This window comes from Rhinopithecus bieti, unplaced genomic scaffold, assembly GCF_001698545.2.
Source record: "Rhinopithecus bieti isolate Rb0 unplaced genomic scaffold, ASM169854v2 scaffold_58058, whole genome shotgun sequence".
Lineage (NCBI taxonomy): Eukaryota > Metazoa > Chordata > Mammalia > Primates > Cercopithecidae > Rhinopithecus > Rhinopithecus bieti.
Window position 1 is genome coordinate 93,564 of NW_016822568.1, and position 16,263 is coordinate 109,826.

The following is a 16,263-nucleotide window of genomic DNA, read 5'->3' on the forward strand; positions in this document are numbered from 1 at the left end:
TGAGACAGAGTCTTGCTCTGTCGTCAAGCTGGAGTACAGTGGTGCAGTCTCAGCTCACTGGAGCCCCTGCCTCCTGGGGTCAAGCGATTCTCATGCCTCATCCTCCCAAGAGCTGGGATTACAGGTATGTGCCACCACACCTGGCTAATTTTTATATTTTTAGTAGAGATGGGTTTCGCCATGTTGGTCAGGTGTCTTGAACTCCTGGCCTCAAGTGTCCCACCCACCTCAGCCTCCTAAAGTGCTGGGATTACAGGCATGAGCCACTGTGCTAATCGTGGTAGATTACTTTTTTTTTTTCCAGCATGTAATCTTTTTTAATTTTGTATTTTCTTTGTTCAGTCAACTAGTAGGGGGAAACAGTTCCTCTAAAGGCATTTGAATCTTCCTCCTCCTTTTACAAAGTTTTGCTGAAAACAGAAATAGTAGGAAGCGAATACTCGATGAGATAATTACAAAAGCAGTTGGGAAAAAATTCTATTACTGCAACTCAGTGGCTTTGAGTATTTATTAAAAACATTGTTAGTTGCTACGCAAATATATTCTTAGCATTTAGAATGTCAATGTTTGTATTTTCTGCTATATACTAATTGCTTGTGTCACTCATTCTCAACCTCATTGTACACCCATGCTTCAGTGCTTATCAAATCGATTTAGCAGTGATGGAGAAGCTTAAAATGTAAGAATTTTACAAGAATGTTTTCTTGCCTAGCCTAGCAATAGTTAACGTTTAAGTAATTTTAACAGCCTTTTTGTTCCCTAATTTTATAGATTTTTTAATGACTTGTTTTTAAGTTATATTAGTATATAGTTAAATGTTCTTTTTTATTTACCTGCATTAATATTCGTTTCAGAACATTAGCTACATTGATGTCAAATTTAAAGTTTTCGTCTTTGGCCAGGGTAGGTTGAGGGGGACAGAGTCTCGCTCTTGCCCAGCCTGGGGTGCAGTGGTGTGATCACAGCTCACTGCAGCTTTCACCTCCCAGGCTCACGCACACAGCCTTCACCTCCCAGGTTCAAACGATCTTCCTATCTCAGCCTCCTGAGTAGGTGGAACTATGGGCATGCATTGCCACACCCGGCTAATTTTTTTTTTTTTTTTTGCCAGAGACAGGATCTTGCCATGTTGCCCAGGCTGTTCTTGAACTCCTGGTCTCAAACAGTCCTCCGGCCTTGGCCTCCCAGTGTGCTGGGATTATAGGCATGAGCCACCACACCTGGCCGAAAGCTTTTAATGGGATTAAATTTCTGATTGTTTTGTTTTTAATGAACATTTTTAGCCTATTTATTATAATGTCAACATATGTTCATCAAATTTCAGAAGATAATTCATTAAATTAGAATTGGCTTCTTAGGAATTGAGTGAGAATTGTCATCTTCATAACAGAGATCTACAAATCCACCTCCATACTTAGGTTCTTCATCTTCCCTCTTGTTACAGTGGCAGAATGGCCCCTGTTCCTGCTAAAGGCAAGCACTACCCCCAGCCGCTCCCTAGCCCATGCATCAGATTTTCTCTTCTCACCTCCTCTGCAACTTTATTCCTGGAAGATTGTTCTCTCTTCCATATATCCCCCTCTCCACTGGATCATTTCAGTCATCATAAACATGTGCTTTCGTATCTCTCAACCTTAGAGAAGAAGAAAGTAATGAAACCTCTCTTTGTCTCATATTTCTTTATCTCCTCATTTGTTTGCTTCCCTTCACAGCAGAACTTTTTAAAAGAAAACAGTATATTCTTCATTTCCTCAGCTTCCATTCACATTTGAAATGACTCTTTTTTTTTTCTTTGAGACAGGATCTCGCTCCGTTGCCTAGACTGAAGTGCAGTGGCATAATCATGGCTTACTGCAGCCTTGACCTCCCAGGCTCAAGTGCTCCTCCAAACCTCAGTCTCCTGAATAGCTGGAACACCACCACACCCAGATAATTTTTAAAAATTTTTTTGTAGAGACCACCTCACTATGTTGCCCAGGTTGGTCTTGACCTCCTGGGTTCAAGTAATCCCCCTGCTTCAGTCTCTCTAAATGCTAGGATTACAGGCATGAGGTACCATGCCTGGCCTGCAGCCACTCTGAATCTAGATTTTATCCTTACCATTCTGTTGTCACTGCATGTCAAGGTCACCAAAACCTCCATGTTACCAAATTCAGTGGTAACTTCTCTTTCTTCTTGACCTTGCAGTAATAATATGTAAAACAGGGACCACTCTTGACTTGACATACTTTGATCTATTAGTTTTCATGATATTATGCTCCCCTGGTTTTTATTCTACCTTTCTGACTGTTCCATGCCGGTCTCTTTTGCTGATTTCTTCCTCATTCTACCTTTAAATGTCAATTCTTGGCCAGGCACATTGACTCATGCCTGTAATCTGAGCACTTTGGGAGGCTGAGGTGAGAGGATCACTTGAACCCAGGAGTTCAAGACCAGCCTGGGCAACACAGCGAGACTCCCATCTCTACAAAATAAAAAATAAAAATTAGCCAGTTATGGTGGCATGCACCTGTAGTCCCAACTACATGGGCAGCTGAGATAGGAGGATCACGTGTGCCCAGGAGTTGAAGGCTGCAGTGAGCTATGATAGCACCACTACACTTCAGCTTGGGTGACAAAGCAAGACTTTATTTCAAAAAATGAATAAATGCCAGTTGTTGTAGACTCATCTTATGCCCTGTCATAGCTTTATGTACTGTCTGCTGATGCCTTCCCAGTTTATAGTACAGAATCTAAAAACAAACACATACACACGTATACACACAGCCACCATTTGCTATCCCCACTTAAAGATGTATAAGGGATCTCAAACATACCTTATATAAAGCACAACTTCCCCTTGCCTCCCCCAAAGATACTGTATACTTCCTACCTTCCTTTATAAGTCTTACTCATCTCAGTAAAGTAGCCTACCCATTTGCTTAGTCCAAAACCACAAGAGGCTTTCCTCTCCCTCATTGTTCCCACCTCCATCCCTTTTCAGTCCTTGAGCTTGACCTGTCATCTCAAGGCCTTCCACTGGGCTTCACCTCCATAGCCATGACTCTAATCTTAGCTGATACCATGTCTTGCCAGATATGCTATGGTGATCTCTCAACTCTTTCTACCCCTGGCTTCTTTTAATTCAGACTGATCTTTCAAAAACTTAAATCAGTTTACTTCCTTTCTTAATATTAAGTACCTTCCCATCCTACTTAGACTGAAATCTAAACTCATGGTTCTCAAGGCCCTACATTATGTGGCCTCTGCATGTATATCTCCTACTGTTCTCAGTGACTATGTTCCAGCCACAACAGCCTTTCTTTCCTAAACACAGCAAGATTTTTCGTACGTGTATTTGCTGTTTCCACTGCCTTCTTTTCCTCCTGCTCTTTCAGTGGCTGGCTTCTTTGCAGTCTTCTGATTTATATCAGATTCATTCTATTTAAAAGAGCAATCCAACCTGAGTTACTCTCTATCACCTCACCCTGGGTATTTCCTTCATGGCACTTACCACAATCTGAAATTTCGTACATATATCTTCTCTTTTTAAAATTTTATTTCCCTGCACTAGAATGTAAGCTTTAAGAGGATAAGACTTACTCTGCTTTTGAGCTCTTATAGACTCAGTTCCTAGAACTATGGCATGGCACCATGGTAGACTGTCAACAAGTGCATATTGTTGAATAAATTAATGCTTTCTTATGAATACTTCAGTTATAACAGTGTTTTGTTTTAATACATTAACAGAACCAGGAAATATGTTCCTCTGGAATGGACCCCAATAGTGATGACAACTCCAGAAATTTATTTGTGAAGGATTTACCGTTAGTATCAAATTCTTTATTATGATTATTAATACTAAGATTTAATTCTGTGATTCATTTATGAAAGGAAATGTGCATCATGTCAACTCTTGTATTTGTAGTCTGATGCTTTCTCTGCTGAGAATATATTTAAGAGAATTTGATGTGTTGAAATTCTATCACATATAGCCAAGCTAAACCCCTTTTTCTCATATTTCACTCCTTTTTTGATGCCTAAGAAAAGAAGCCTTACCAGAATTTTAGTTCTACTTCATACTTTCCTTCAGTCATACTTTTCTGTGTACCATGTTTTTATTCTAAGAAGGATTAGCTATTGAAATGAGGTGTTTTGCCTGCCCTATAAATAGTCTGGTTTGGGAAATAAATAAATAAATAAATAAAACATCATATTTAACACAGTTGTCCCATTGTCTCGCTGATCCAGTTCATTTTTCTAGATCCGCTATACCCTCGTCCCCTTCTCTTGGATCAAATGTACTTTATTTATTTGTTTATGAATTATTAAGCTTTAATTATAAACAGTAAAATGCACAGATCACAGTTACACAGTTTGATGAGTTTGACTAATTATATATCGTGGAACAAAAATGTCAATGAAGACATAATGTTTTTACTATTAACATTTTGGGCCAGATAATTCTTTGTTGTAGAGGGCTGTCTGTGCATGATGGGATGTTTAGTAGCATCCATAGCCTCCACCCAATGAATCCCAGTAACATCCCTCAGGAGAACAAAAAATGACTTCAGATATTGCCACATGTTCCCTGGAGAGCATAATTGCCCTTGGAGGAGAACTACTGCCATAGACAGTTCTTTCGTATGCCTTTCAAGTCCATCCCCTTCTCCACAGAAGTAACCACTGAGATGATTTCTATTGCTGTAGATTACTTTTAATCATTAGTAGTTTTTAAACTGTTGGACTTTAAGATCTGACAAACTTATGTTGTGGGCAAAAAGTAAGATAAGGTAATCGAGTTTGTAGAAGTTTTCTAAAGTAGTTATTAGTTACCACAGCCATTACCTAAATCTGTTTAATGTCTAGAGTGGAAAATTCTCTACAGAGAATAAAGAATAAAATTACAATTAGAATGAAACTGCCAGTAATAGTGTTAGAGTATAAAGAACACTTCATGTTTCATGAACTAAAGAACAACATTTTTAAAGAAAATGAACAATGTTAACTTCAGAAGAGTTCAATAGTTAAGCACCATAAAAGCATATATTACAAACAAATCATAGCTCTGCTAATGATAAAGCAGGCTCCTAAAGAGTGATCAAACTACATTTTTTAAAAAACATTTTACAAATTAATTGTCATTGGCTGTTTTCTTAGTTAAATGAAATTGAGTTATATAACATGTTTTCAGGTGGAACTATCCAACTTGATAGGTTAGTTCTTCAAGTGGGAGTTGAATGTCAGTCATAACAAATCAATCTCCCTTTAATCAGCATAAGTGTCCTTTGGTTTCCTTTGATACAGAATAGATGTATTGATTTGAAATCGAGTTATGAAATGATACTAAAGGAAAGAAAATTAGGAAAATACTGAATTTGTTTTATTACATAATCGTTAAATTTCTGTTTTTTCATTGGTATTTTCTAAGGCAAATTCCTCTTGAAGAAACTGAACTTCCAGGACAAGGAGAATCATTTCAAATAGAAGGTAATCAAGTGAAAATCTAAAAATATTATTAAGGGCAAGATAAGGTCTTTGAGAACAAATAATACAATTAAATTTCTCTAATTCTTTTTTTCTAAACTTTTAAAATTTGTTCATCTGGTATTCTGCTCAAAGGAAATCTGTTTATTTTACACAGAGTAATAGAGTTTTAAAATATATTTATTATGTCAAATCTGTAATCTGAAACTTTGGCTATAACTATTGCAGCAATTTACTGATTGCTACTATGTGTCAAGCTCTATGTTAGGCATTTTACATGCATAATCTCACCTAACCCTCACAACAACCTAGGAATATAAGTATGTTAGTCCCGTTTTATAGGAACTCAAGAAGATAAAATATCTCACATGAAGAAGTCTAGATGTTAAGAGCTAGTATTTAAAATCAAAGTTGAACTCCAAAGCCATCCCCTTCTTACTACTTTTAAATTGATATGTCTGTGTTCTCAAATGTCAATCTCCTCCACTTGAACTAAGCTTCGAAGAAGGGATAGTATTTGAATAAGCAAAACCGGACATAGCCTCACTTCTCCTTAAAATACAGATTATATTTCTTACCTAAGAAGCTTTCTAGTTATCCAAATCTTATTTATTTTTCAAAGAACAACTTAGCTCCCACTTTCTCGTTTGCCCCACTCTGGAATATGCATTTGTACTTCTCTGAATCTGTACTCAGTGAAACATATATTCATTTTCTTTAAACTAAGAGCACGTAAACGCCTGTTATAATTTTTTTTTTTTTTTTTTGATACGGAGTCTCGCTCTGTTGCCCAGGCTTAGAGTGCAGTGGCGCAATCTCGGCTCACTCTAAGCTCCACCTCCTGGGTTCACGCCATTCTCCTGCCTCAGTAGCTGGGACTACAGGTGCCCGCCACCATGCCCGGCTAATTTTTTATATATATATATTTTTTTTAGTAGAGATGAGGTTTCACCGTGTTAGCCAGGATGGTCTCCATCTCCTGACTTCGTGATCCACCCGCCTCAGCCTCCCACAGTGCTGGGATTACAGGCGTGAGCCACTGTGCCTGGCCTATAACATTTTTAAAGATTATAAAGATTGAGTGTCCTTTATTCAAAATGCTTGGGACCAGAAGTGTTCTGGATTTATTTTTTAAATTTTGGAATATTTACATTATATCAGTTCATCATCCCTAATTTGAAAATCTGAAATCCAAAACCCTCCAGTTAGCATTTCCTTGGAGCATCATGACTGCACTGAAAAAGTTCTGGATTTCAGATTTTCAGATTAGGGATACTGAACCTGCACAAGATTCTTTCACATGTCAGATATAAGCCATCAGTTGATCATTGACAAGTAAATATATGGTAATATTTTAGTTCCCCAGATTTTTATTTACAGATTTTATAATGTAGGAAAACTACAGAATGACTTTTTGGTCATTCAGTTTTTTACTTTGAATTCTAAAGTTCTTGAAATTCAATTTTCCACAAAGTCAAACTATTTTTCTCATTTATTTTTTAAATTCTCAGATCAGATACCTACTATTCCTCAAGACACACTGGGATTTGATTTTGATTCAGGTGAAGCTAAGTCCTCTGATAATGTCTTACCTAGAACTGTATCTGTCCGTAGCAGTTTAAAGAAACATTGTAACAGTGTATGTCAGTTTGATAGCTTGGATGATTTTGAAACCAGTCATTTGGCGGGGAAGTCTTTTGAATTCGAAAGAGTTGGATTTTAGACCCACTAGTAAACATGCCTGAAAATGTACAACACAATGTTTGTCAATGGAGCAAGGACCAAGCTAACTTATCACTTTCAAAGCTGATGCATCCAGGAACGTTTACTAAAACAAAAGAAGACATTTTAGAATCTAAATCTGAACAAACTAAGCAAAGAGATACACGAGAAAGAAAAGAGAAGAGAAAAGAAAAGCTAACAGGAGAAAATCAAAACCTATGTCAAAATATAAAGAGAATAAAAGTGAAAATAAAAGAACTGTTTCCAAAAGAAAATGCACAAATCTGTCAGTTCCAATGATGCTTACAATTTTAATTTGGAAGAGGGTGTTCATCTTACTCCTTTCCGACAAAAAATGAGCAATGACTCTAATAGAGAAGAAAACAATGAGTCTGAAGTGAGCCTCTGTGAATCAAGTGGTTCAGGAGATGATTCCGATGACCTCTATTTGCCCACTTGCAAGTACATTCAGAATCCCACCAGCGATTCAGATACAAGACCAGTCACCAGGCCTCTAGCTAAAAGAGGACTGAAATATACAGATGAAAAGAGATGGAGGGTTCTAAACCAACAAAAACTACTAGTAAGTGATCTACTTGTTTACCTGCGTTTTTAATGTTTGTGATAAATGATCACTCCTGATGCTTATATACTATACTTACCATCTGTTTCTCTGGTGGAGGTTGGGGACTTACCATCTGTCTCTCTTTGGGGGAAGTTATGGTCTGATTAAACAGTGTGGGGCTGGGTGTGGAAATCACAGTTGTATTGCTCTGACCTAATTCAGAGATTGCTTGTTGTGGAGACAGAATTTTTATTTTCAGTAAATGAGGACTCCCAAGAGGACAGAGGGACTCTTTTGTGGAGTTAGGTTGAATTAAAGTAGCTTTTATACACTTACCTGAAGTATCCCCTTGAAAGTGAAATCAAATTTGAATCCAGGGACTTGTTATTTTAATGGCCTTGTTTTATATTAAATTTGACAGGAACCATGATTTTAAATAATCTTCTAGTTAGTGAAGATTTCCTCAGTTGATAGGCTTAGTATTCTTTTGTACAACATCTCTAAAAACTGGCTCAGAAAATATTTTATGAGATCAAAAGTAGGCATAGTTCAAATGTTCATAATACAACCTACACCTGTCCACAAAGATTCTCATGTGGCGATTTTAGTTAATACAAGTAAAACTAACATACATAGTCAAGTTGTATCATTTTCAAAATATTGTTTTATCATTTTATTTGATCATCAGAACAATTCTGTGAAGTATAGGTGTTATGATGCTTATTTTGTTTATAAGGAGATTAAAACCTTAACAACCAAACCAACTTTCTAAATCAGCTAGTCAGTGGTAGCAGGCAAGTATCTTCTTTAAAATATGCTGTAGGCTGGGCGGGTTGGCTCATGCCTGTAATCCCAGCACTTTGGGGGACCGAGGTAGGCGGATGACCTGAGATCAGGAGTTCAAGACCAGCCTGGCCAACATGGTGAAACCCCGTCTCCACTAAAAATACAAAAAAATGAGCTGGGCATGGTGATACGCACCTGTAATCCTGGCTACTCAGGAGGCTGAGGCAGGAGAATCGCTTGTACCCAGGAGACAGAGGTTGCAGTGAGCCGAGACCATGCCATTGTGCTCCAGCCTGGGCAGCGAGCAAAACTCAGTCTCAAAAAAAACAAAAATCAAACAAGATTGGCAGAGTGTTGATAATTATTGAACCTAGGTAACTCAGAGTTTGTTATACTGTTATTGCCATCTTTGTGTACGTTTGAAAATGTCCAGAAGAAGTTGGGATTTTTTGGTTGTTGTTCACTTTTTAATTGAGACAGGGTCTTGCTCTATCACCTAGGCTGGGGGGCACTGTCACTGTCATGGCTCAATGCAGTCTCAACCTCCCAGGCTCAAGTGATTCTTCCACCTCAGCCTCCCCAGTACCCGGGACTATAGACATACGCCATCACACCTGGCTAATTTTTTTTTTCTTTTTTTTTCACTTTTTGTAAAGATGAGGTCTCACTGTGTTGCCAGGGTGGTCTCAAATTCCTGGGCTCAAGCAGTCCTCCTGCCTGGGCCTCACAAAGTGCTGGGACTACAGGTGTGTGAGCCTGTATCCATAAAAATACATAAAATCCATAAAAAATACATTTTTAAAAGAACAAAATATACTCTAAAATAGTATTACTCAGAGTTTGATCCCTAGACCTCTTCTTAGAAATGCAGAATCTCAGGCCATAGCCCATACTCTGGAGTCAGAATCAGCATCTTTGTGTTTTGTTTTGTTTTGTTTTGTTTTGAGACAGAGTTTCGCTCTTGTTGCCCAGGCTACAGCGCAGTGGCATGATCTCAGCTCATCCCAACCTCCACCTCCTGGGTTCAAGCTATTCTCCTGCCTCAGACTCCCGAGTAGCTGGGATTACAGGCATGTGCCACCACGCCCGGCTAATTTTGTATTTTTAGTAGAGACAGGGTTTCTCCATGTTGGTTAGGCTGACCTGAAACTCAACCTCGGATCTCCCAAAGTGCTGGGATTACAGGCGTGAGCCACCGTGCCTGGCCATTAAGAAGTCCTCCTGTGGATTCATATACACATTAAAGTTTGAGAAGCATTTTTCCAGAATGTAGCAACCGATCTGATATTGTTCCATAAGATATATTTCTCAGACTGAAAGTTGGAATAATTAATACAGTACAATATATTTATGTGGCAACAAAAAGGACAGACTATAAGAACCAGATAACACTGTGCATATGGCTCTTAGTATACAATCATTTCACGGTTATAGTTTACTTTTTTGGGGGTACAGTTTGCTTTTTAAAGCTATTTGAGGAGATTGTTTTGCAGTGTCTTTACTATGTGTTGGACATTTGCCTTCCAATACAGGTGTAGCTCCAAAGCATACTTGGATGTTTATGATGGGAAAAAAACTGAGTAACTTTTTAACATGCTAGTTTGTCTCCTGGTTTACACAGAAGCTGTTATTTAGAATTCTCATTTGTTTAGTAGAAGGAGTTTTAGCGGCTTTATAAGACTCTAGGAAGAGACTTGATAAAAACCTTGGTATTGAAAGAGAGAGGACTTGATTCCAAATAGCAAGGTATGACTAAAATGAAATTCCATGGTTAAACTAACTTATTATGCCCAAGCTATCCTAGAAGAATTTTAAGTTTTAGTGAAGTGTTCTGTTATAATTAATAATTCAACACTGTCTGGTTTGAAAGGAAGAGGAAAAAATGATGAAAAAGCTAAAAAAAAAAAAAAATGCATTATTGGCCGGGCATGGTGGTGCACACCTATAGTCCCAGCTCCTCAGAAGACTGAAGCAGGAGGATTGCTTGAGACCAGGAGGTGGAGGTTGCAGTGAGCTGAGATCACACCATTGCACTTCAGCCTGGGCAACACAATGAGACCCCATCTAAAAAAAATTCTATTATTAAATGCTGGATTTTGTATACAGTTAAGATATATAAAATTGAGTACAATTTTAGTTCCTGTGTGGGTTTTTTTTTAAAATCATTCAGTAAAAATTGTTTTGTAGGTACACCACCTGAAACTCACCAGTCACCTCATCTTAAACTGAAGGATATCACCAATGTCTCCTTGTATCCTGTTGTGAAAATTGGAAGGCTTTCTCTTTCTCCAAAAAAGAATAAAGAAAGCCCAGCAGTGGCTCTGCCTAAACGTAGGTGCACAGTCAGCGTGAACTATAAGGAGCCCACTCTCGCTTCGTAAGTATTTGGTTTGTGGGAACTTATTTTAATGATACATGTCGGGGAATAAGGTTATGGAGCTTTGTTCAATAAAACATTTGATTTTAAAAAACTGAGGTGATAACATTTAAAATTAGTGTATTACCATAACTTGATACTGAGGAGTAAGTTAATATTGGGATGCTTATGTTATGCCTGAGATCTCTTTTACTCTTACANGGGAATAAGGTTATGGAGCTTTGTTCAATAAAAACATTTGATTTTAAAAAACTGAGGTGATAACATTTAAAATTAGTGTATTACCATAACTTGATACTGAGGAGTAAGTTAATATTGGGATGCTTATGTTATGCCTGAGATCTCTTTTTACTCTTACAGGAAACTGAGAAGAGGGGACCCTTTTACAGATTTGTGCTTTTTGAATTCTCCTATTTTCAAGCAGAAAAAGGATTTGAGACGTTCTAAAAAAAGTATGAAACAAATACAATGAAGGTTTTGATGGATATTGTTTAAATTCAAGCTACACCTCTTTCTGTTGCTTCAAGAGAGGATCTGTAAGAGTATACAAACAGAGTGAGCCATTGCCATAGAATATTCTCTTGACAGGACCTAGCTCATAAACATTTCTTCAGAACTATGCTTCAAATGGGATGTTTTGTATTAAGACTTTAATAAATCTAATTTGTTTTTTCCTTTGAATATAAATAACTGAACTTAAGCATTATCATCATACCGATTTCTTATGCTGTCTAAACCTCTTAATGTTAGTCAAAATGTATCTTTTTTTGTTGTTGTTGTTTTGGAGACAGAAATTCATTCTTGTTGCCCAGGCTGGAGTGCAGTGGCATGATCTCAGTTCACTGCAACCTCTGCCTCCCAGGTTCAAGCTATTCTCCGGCCTCAGACTCCCGACTAGCTGGGACTACAGGCATGTGCCACCATGCCAGGCTAATTTTGTATTTTTAGTAGAGACAGGGTTTCTCCATGTTGGTCAGGTTGGTCTCGAACTCCCAACCTCAGGTGATCTGCCCGCTTCAGCCTCCCAAAGTGCTGGGATTACAGGCATGAGCCACTGCGCCCGGCCCAAAATATATCTTATACAAACATTTTAGAAATGAATAATGATTACTCAAATTAAGATATTTTCATTATAAGCTTCTGGCATCTCTATTTTTCCCTTAAGTGGAGGATACTAAAGTGAATGATTTTCTAAGAAGATCTTTTGAAACCCTTCAGTACAGTATTTAAGTAAAATAAATTATTGTGGATCTTTTGAAACTGTGTAATATTTGAGTAGAATAAATTTTGATATTTACAGTAGGGTACACCCTAAGTTGTTTATGAATTCCTCATACCACTGTTGTATTTAATTTTTCAGATAAAATGTGTATGGAAAAATGACTAGAGAAATTGATTGTTTTTTAGGCCCAGGGACTAAGTAAGTGACTAGTTCTGAACCCCAAGCTCTAATTGTATGTTCAGAGTGATGCCTCAATAAAATTACAAATGTCATGTACTTTCAGGATAGCTCCTTATTTAGTCAGAAATCTCAAAGATTAAATGTGTGAATATTTAGGGTTTTTGCATATTTTTGATCAACCAATGAAAGGGAATTAGTTCAGTTCAGAAAGTTTGATGTCTATACTTGTATATACCTCTTTAAATTTTAAAACTTTGTAGGTTAGTCATTTTTAAAGAGCAATAAAGCTTGTATAAGATAGTGACTGCTTTCCTTCTATTCTTTAAATATCAAAAATAGAATATCTCTCTGTCTCACTATTCTCATCCTTGGACATTTCCTCTCCCCTCCCCTTGGTATTCTCTTTTTTGGGGACGGGGGTGTGATCTAGGTGAGTTAATCCTTAGTATTTTCAGTAGTCATTGCTGTGAAACTCTCAGCTTCCCCTCCATACTTTCAACCTAACACTTCTCTCTCCCAACTTTTCTCTATGTAATCTCCCAGTTCATGATTAACAAATTATAATTTTATGGGGGGACCATTCTAATCCTGATATCTCAGATTGTCTTGGCTGTTATCTCCCTATCTTTCTGTATTCTATGTCAGTCAGAGCCGAAATCCTTTTCATCATCCCCAATTTTCTAGCCCCTCATCACTGATTCATATACCCTAGTTTCCCATCACAGTCTCTTAATTTTTCAGTTTTTTTTCTTACTACTCCCTTTATACTTATTCTTTAAATTCATGGAAACACTAGAGTAGCTATCTTAAACTAAGACTACGGACAGTTAAAAAGTCAGTTTCTCGGCTGGGCGTGGTGGTGCACGCCTGTAATCCCAGCACTTTGGGAGGCCGAGGTGTGCAGATCACGAGGTCAGGAGATCGAGACCATCCTGGCTAACACGGTGAAACCCCGTCTCTACTAAAATACAAAAAACTAGCCGGGCGTGGTGGGGGGCGCCTGTAGTCCCAGCTACTGGGGAGGCTGAGGCAGGAGAATGGCGTGAACCCAGGAGGCGGAGCTTGCAGTGAGCCGAGATCGCACTACTGTACTCCAGCCTGGGCGACAGAGTGAGACAATGTCTTAAAAAAAAAAAAGGTCAGTTTCTCAATCCCTGTAACCACCTTTCAAGTGATCAGTAGCTACATGTGGCTATATTAGACAATTGAGGAAATAATGAACATTTCCATCATCACAGAAAGTTCAGTTGGACCATGGGCCAAATCTAGCACACCACCTGCTTCCGGATGGTCTATAAGCTAAGAATAGTTTTACATTTTAAATAGTTGAAAAAAAAAAAGCAAACACTTGAAATCAATTTTAGTGATAGAAGCACTAACTTTGAACCCCAGTAAAGTACCTACATTATATTCTTGAGTTTGCCTCTTGGCCTACAGTCCTAAAATATTTACTTTCTGGTCTTTACCAAAAAAGTTTGCCAACTCCTGCTGTAGACCATTGAGTACTTTAATTTTGCCTTAAAGATCATTCTGCTCTGACACTCTGATCTAGCTTTGATCCCTCCCTTCCCTTCATCCCAAGAGTCAATCATTATCCTAAAATCAGTGTTAAAGTGTTTGTATTTTTAATGTTCCTATAATCTTGTCATATTTATCCATAGGCTTTTAAGTATTATTTTATATCTTAACATTTTGTATGAATATTATATTGTACGTATCATTTTACAACTGACTTTCAGCATTGTTTTTGAGATTTATCCATGTTGGCAGATGTAGATTATTTTCATCATTGTACAGTTTATTATATAAATCAGACATACTCATTTCTTCTTTTCAGACACAATTCATTTCCACTTTATTATTTACAAATTAGTGCTGCAGTGAACATTCTGCATCTTTGTACACTTAAAGTGCTTAACTTTCTATAAAGTTAATACCTAGAAGTGGAGTTGCTCGGTTGTAGAGTATATTGAACTGTAGGAAATTGCTTCCTACAGTGGTTGCACCAATTCTGTTATAAGGAGTCTATCACTGTCCTAACAGCAATTTCTAAGTTCAAATAACACCACACGCTGTCGATCACTTAGTTTTATTAGACATTAAAATTAGCCAAGCCAGGAAGTATGAAATTATTTCTCTCTCTGTTTTAATTACTATGAACTTGTATCTCATTGATTTAATTACTTATGAGAATTCAAGTGTTTATTATTCTCATTTCTTCCTTTATGAATTATTATACCTTTTCCCTGCTTTTCTACTAGAATGTAAAACTATGGATTTTTTATATAGTGTACATACTAGTCCTTTTTTCTGTTTACATGTATTCTAAGTATCTTTCTTCAATCTCTGCCCTTTTTTATACCTTGCTTATAATTCCCTTTGATATTTAGAAGCTTGAAATATTAGTATCCTCTACCACCTTCTTCCTTAAGATTTTGTCTAAAATTTGTACAGTTTTGTTTTTCACTTTAAGGTCTTTAAACCATATGGCATTTATTTTGAGTACTAGGGATCTAATTTTATTTTTTCCCATGAGGATAACCAGTTGTCCCAGCAAAATTCATTGACTAATGTCTTCTTTCCCCACTGCTGAATATTCCTAGCTTTGTCATAGAATGGGCTTCTTTCCATTGCTTTGTTTAGCTTTATGCTGGGTATATTGTATAGTCACAATTTTTGGTATGTTGGTGGAGGTGGTAAATGTACATAGAATTTATCATTTGATCTTTTTAAGTTTTATTTATTTTTTTATTCTCACTCTGTCACCCAGACTGCAGCACAGTGGCCAATCATAGCTCACTGTAGCCTCAAACTCCTGGGTTCAAAGGATCGCCTTAACCTAGGACTACAAGTGTGTACCACTGCACCTAGCTAATTTTTTTTTTTTTTTTTTTTTTTTTTGGTAGAGCTGGAGACTGTTTGTGTTTCCTAGGCCAGTCTTAAACTCCTGGCCTCAAGCAATCCTCCCATCTCAGCCTCCCAAAGTGCTAGGATTATAGGCATGAGCCACCACAGCTGGCCATTTTGATCATTTTATTTGTAAAGTTCAGTAGCATTAAGTACATTCACATGATTGTGCACCCTTTTCCAGAACTTTTTCTTCTTTCCAAACTAAAACTCTGTACCCATTAAACAATCACTCTGCCTTCTCCTCTCTCTCCCAATCTCTGGTAACCACTACTTTTACTTTCTATCTCTATGAATTCGACTGTTTCAGGTAACTAACAGAAATGGAATCATAGGATATTTGTCCTTTTGTGTCTGGCTTATTTAACTTAGCATAATAACCTCAAGGTTCATCCATGTTATAGCATGTATCAAAATTTTATTCCTTTTTAAGGTTGAGTAATATCTCATTGTATGTATACATATTTTCTTTATGCATCAGTGAACATTTAAGTTTGTGTATCTTTGAAGAAATGTCTATTCAAATCCAATAGGCTATTTTTCGTTGTTGTGTTTTAGTCTGTATATATATTAGATATTAGTCCCTTATCAGATATGTGATTTCCAAATGTCCTCCCCCATTCTGTGGGTTGCCTTTTTACTCTGTTGATAGTGTCCTTTGATGTACAATAGTTTTGAAATTTGATTGAATCCAATTTGTCTATTTTTTTCTTCTGTTTTCTTCTAAGTCATAATTCTTTTAATGCATAGGTAGGATTTGTTTGCTAACTTTTTTTTTTTTTGAGAGGAGTCTCGCTCTGTCAGCCAGGCTAGAGTGCAGTGGTGCAATCTCAGCTCACCTTAACCTCCACCTCCTGGGTTCCAGCAATTCTCCTGTCTCAGCCTCCCAAGTAACTGGGATTACAGGCGTGTGCCCACCATGCCCAGCTAATTTTTGTATTTTTAGTAGACTCAGAGTTTCACCATGTTAGCCAGGCTGTTCTCAAACTCCTGACACCAAGTGATCCGCGTGTCTCGACCTCCCAAAGTGCTGGGATT

The 16,263-nt window shown here is 37.4% G+C and overlaps 1 protein-coding gene across 1 annotated transcript in view; it reads left to right on the top strand.

Moving 5' to 3' along the window:
* Positions 1–11,597, top strand: part of SGO1 (shugoshin 1) — a 17,206-nt gene extending 5,609 nt beyond the window's left edge. The window contains 9 exon segments of the mRNA XM_017860980.1: positions 3,730–3,806; positions 5,411–5,469; positions 6,978–7,184; positions 7,187–7,357; positions 7,360–7,449; positions 7,452–7,739; positions 7,742–7,771; positions 10,727–10,916; positions 11,277–11,597. Coding sequence (XP_017716469.1) covers positions 3,730–3,806; positions 5,411–5,469; positions 6,978–7,184; positions 7,187–7,357; positions 7,360–7,449; positions 7,452–7,739; positions 7,742–7,771; positions 10,727–10,916; positions 11,277–11,388 — 1,224 coding nt within the window. The 3' untranslated portion in view covers positions 11,389–11,597.
* The last annotated feature ends 4,666 nt before the right edge of the window (positions 11,598–16,263 follow it).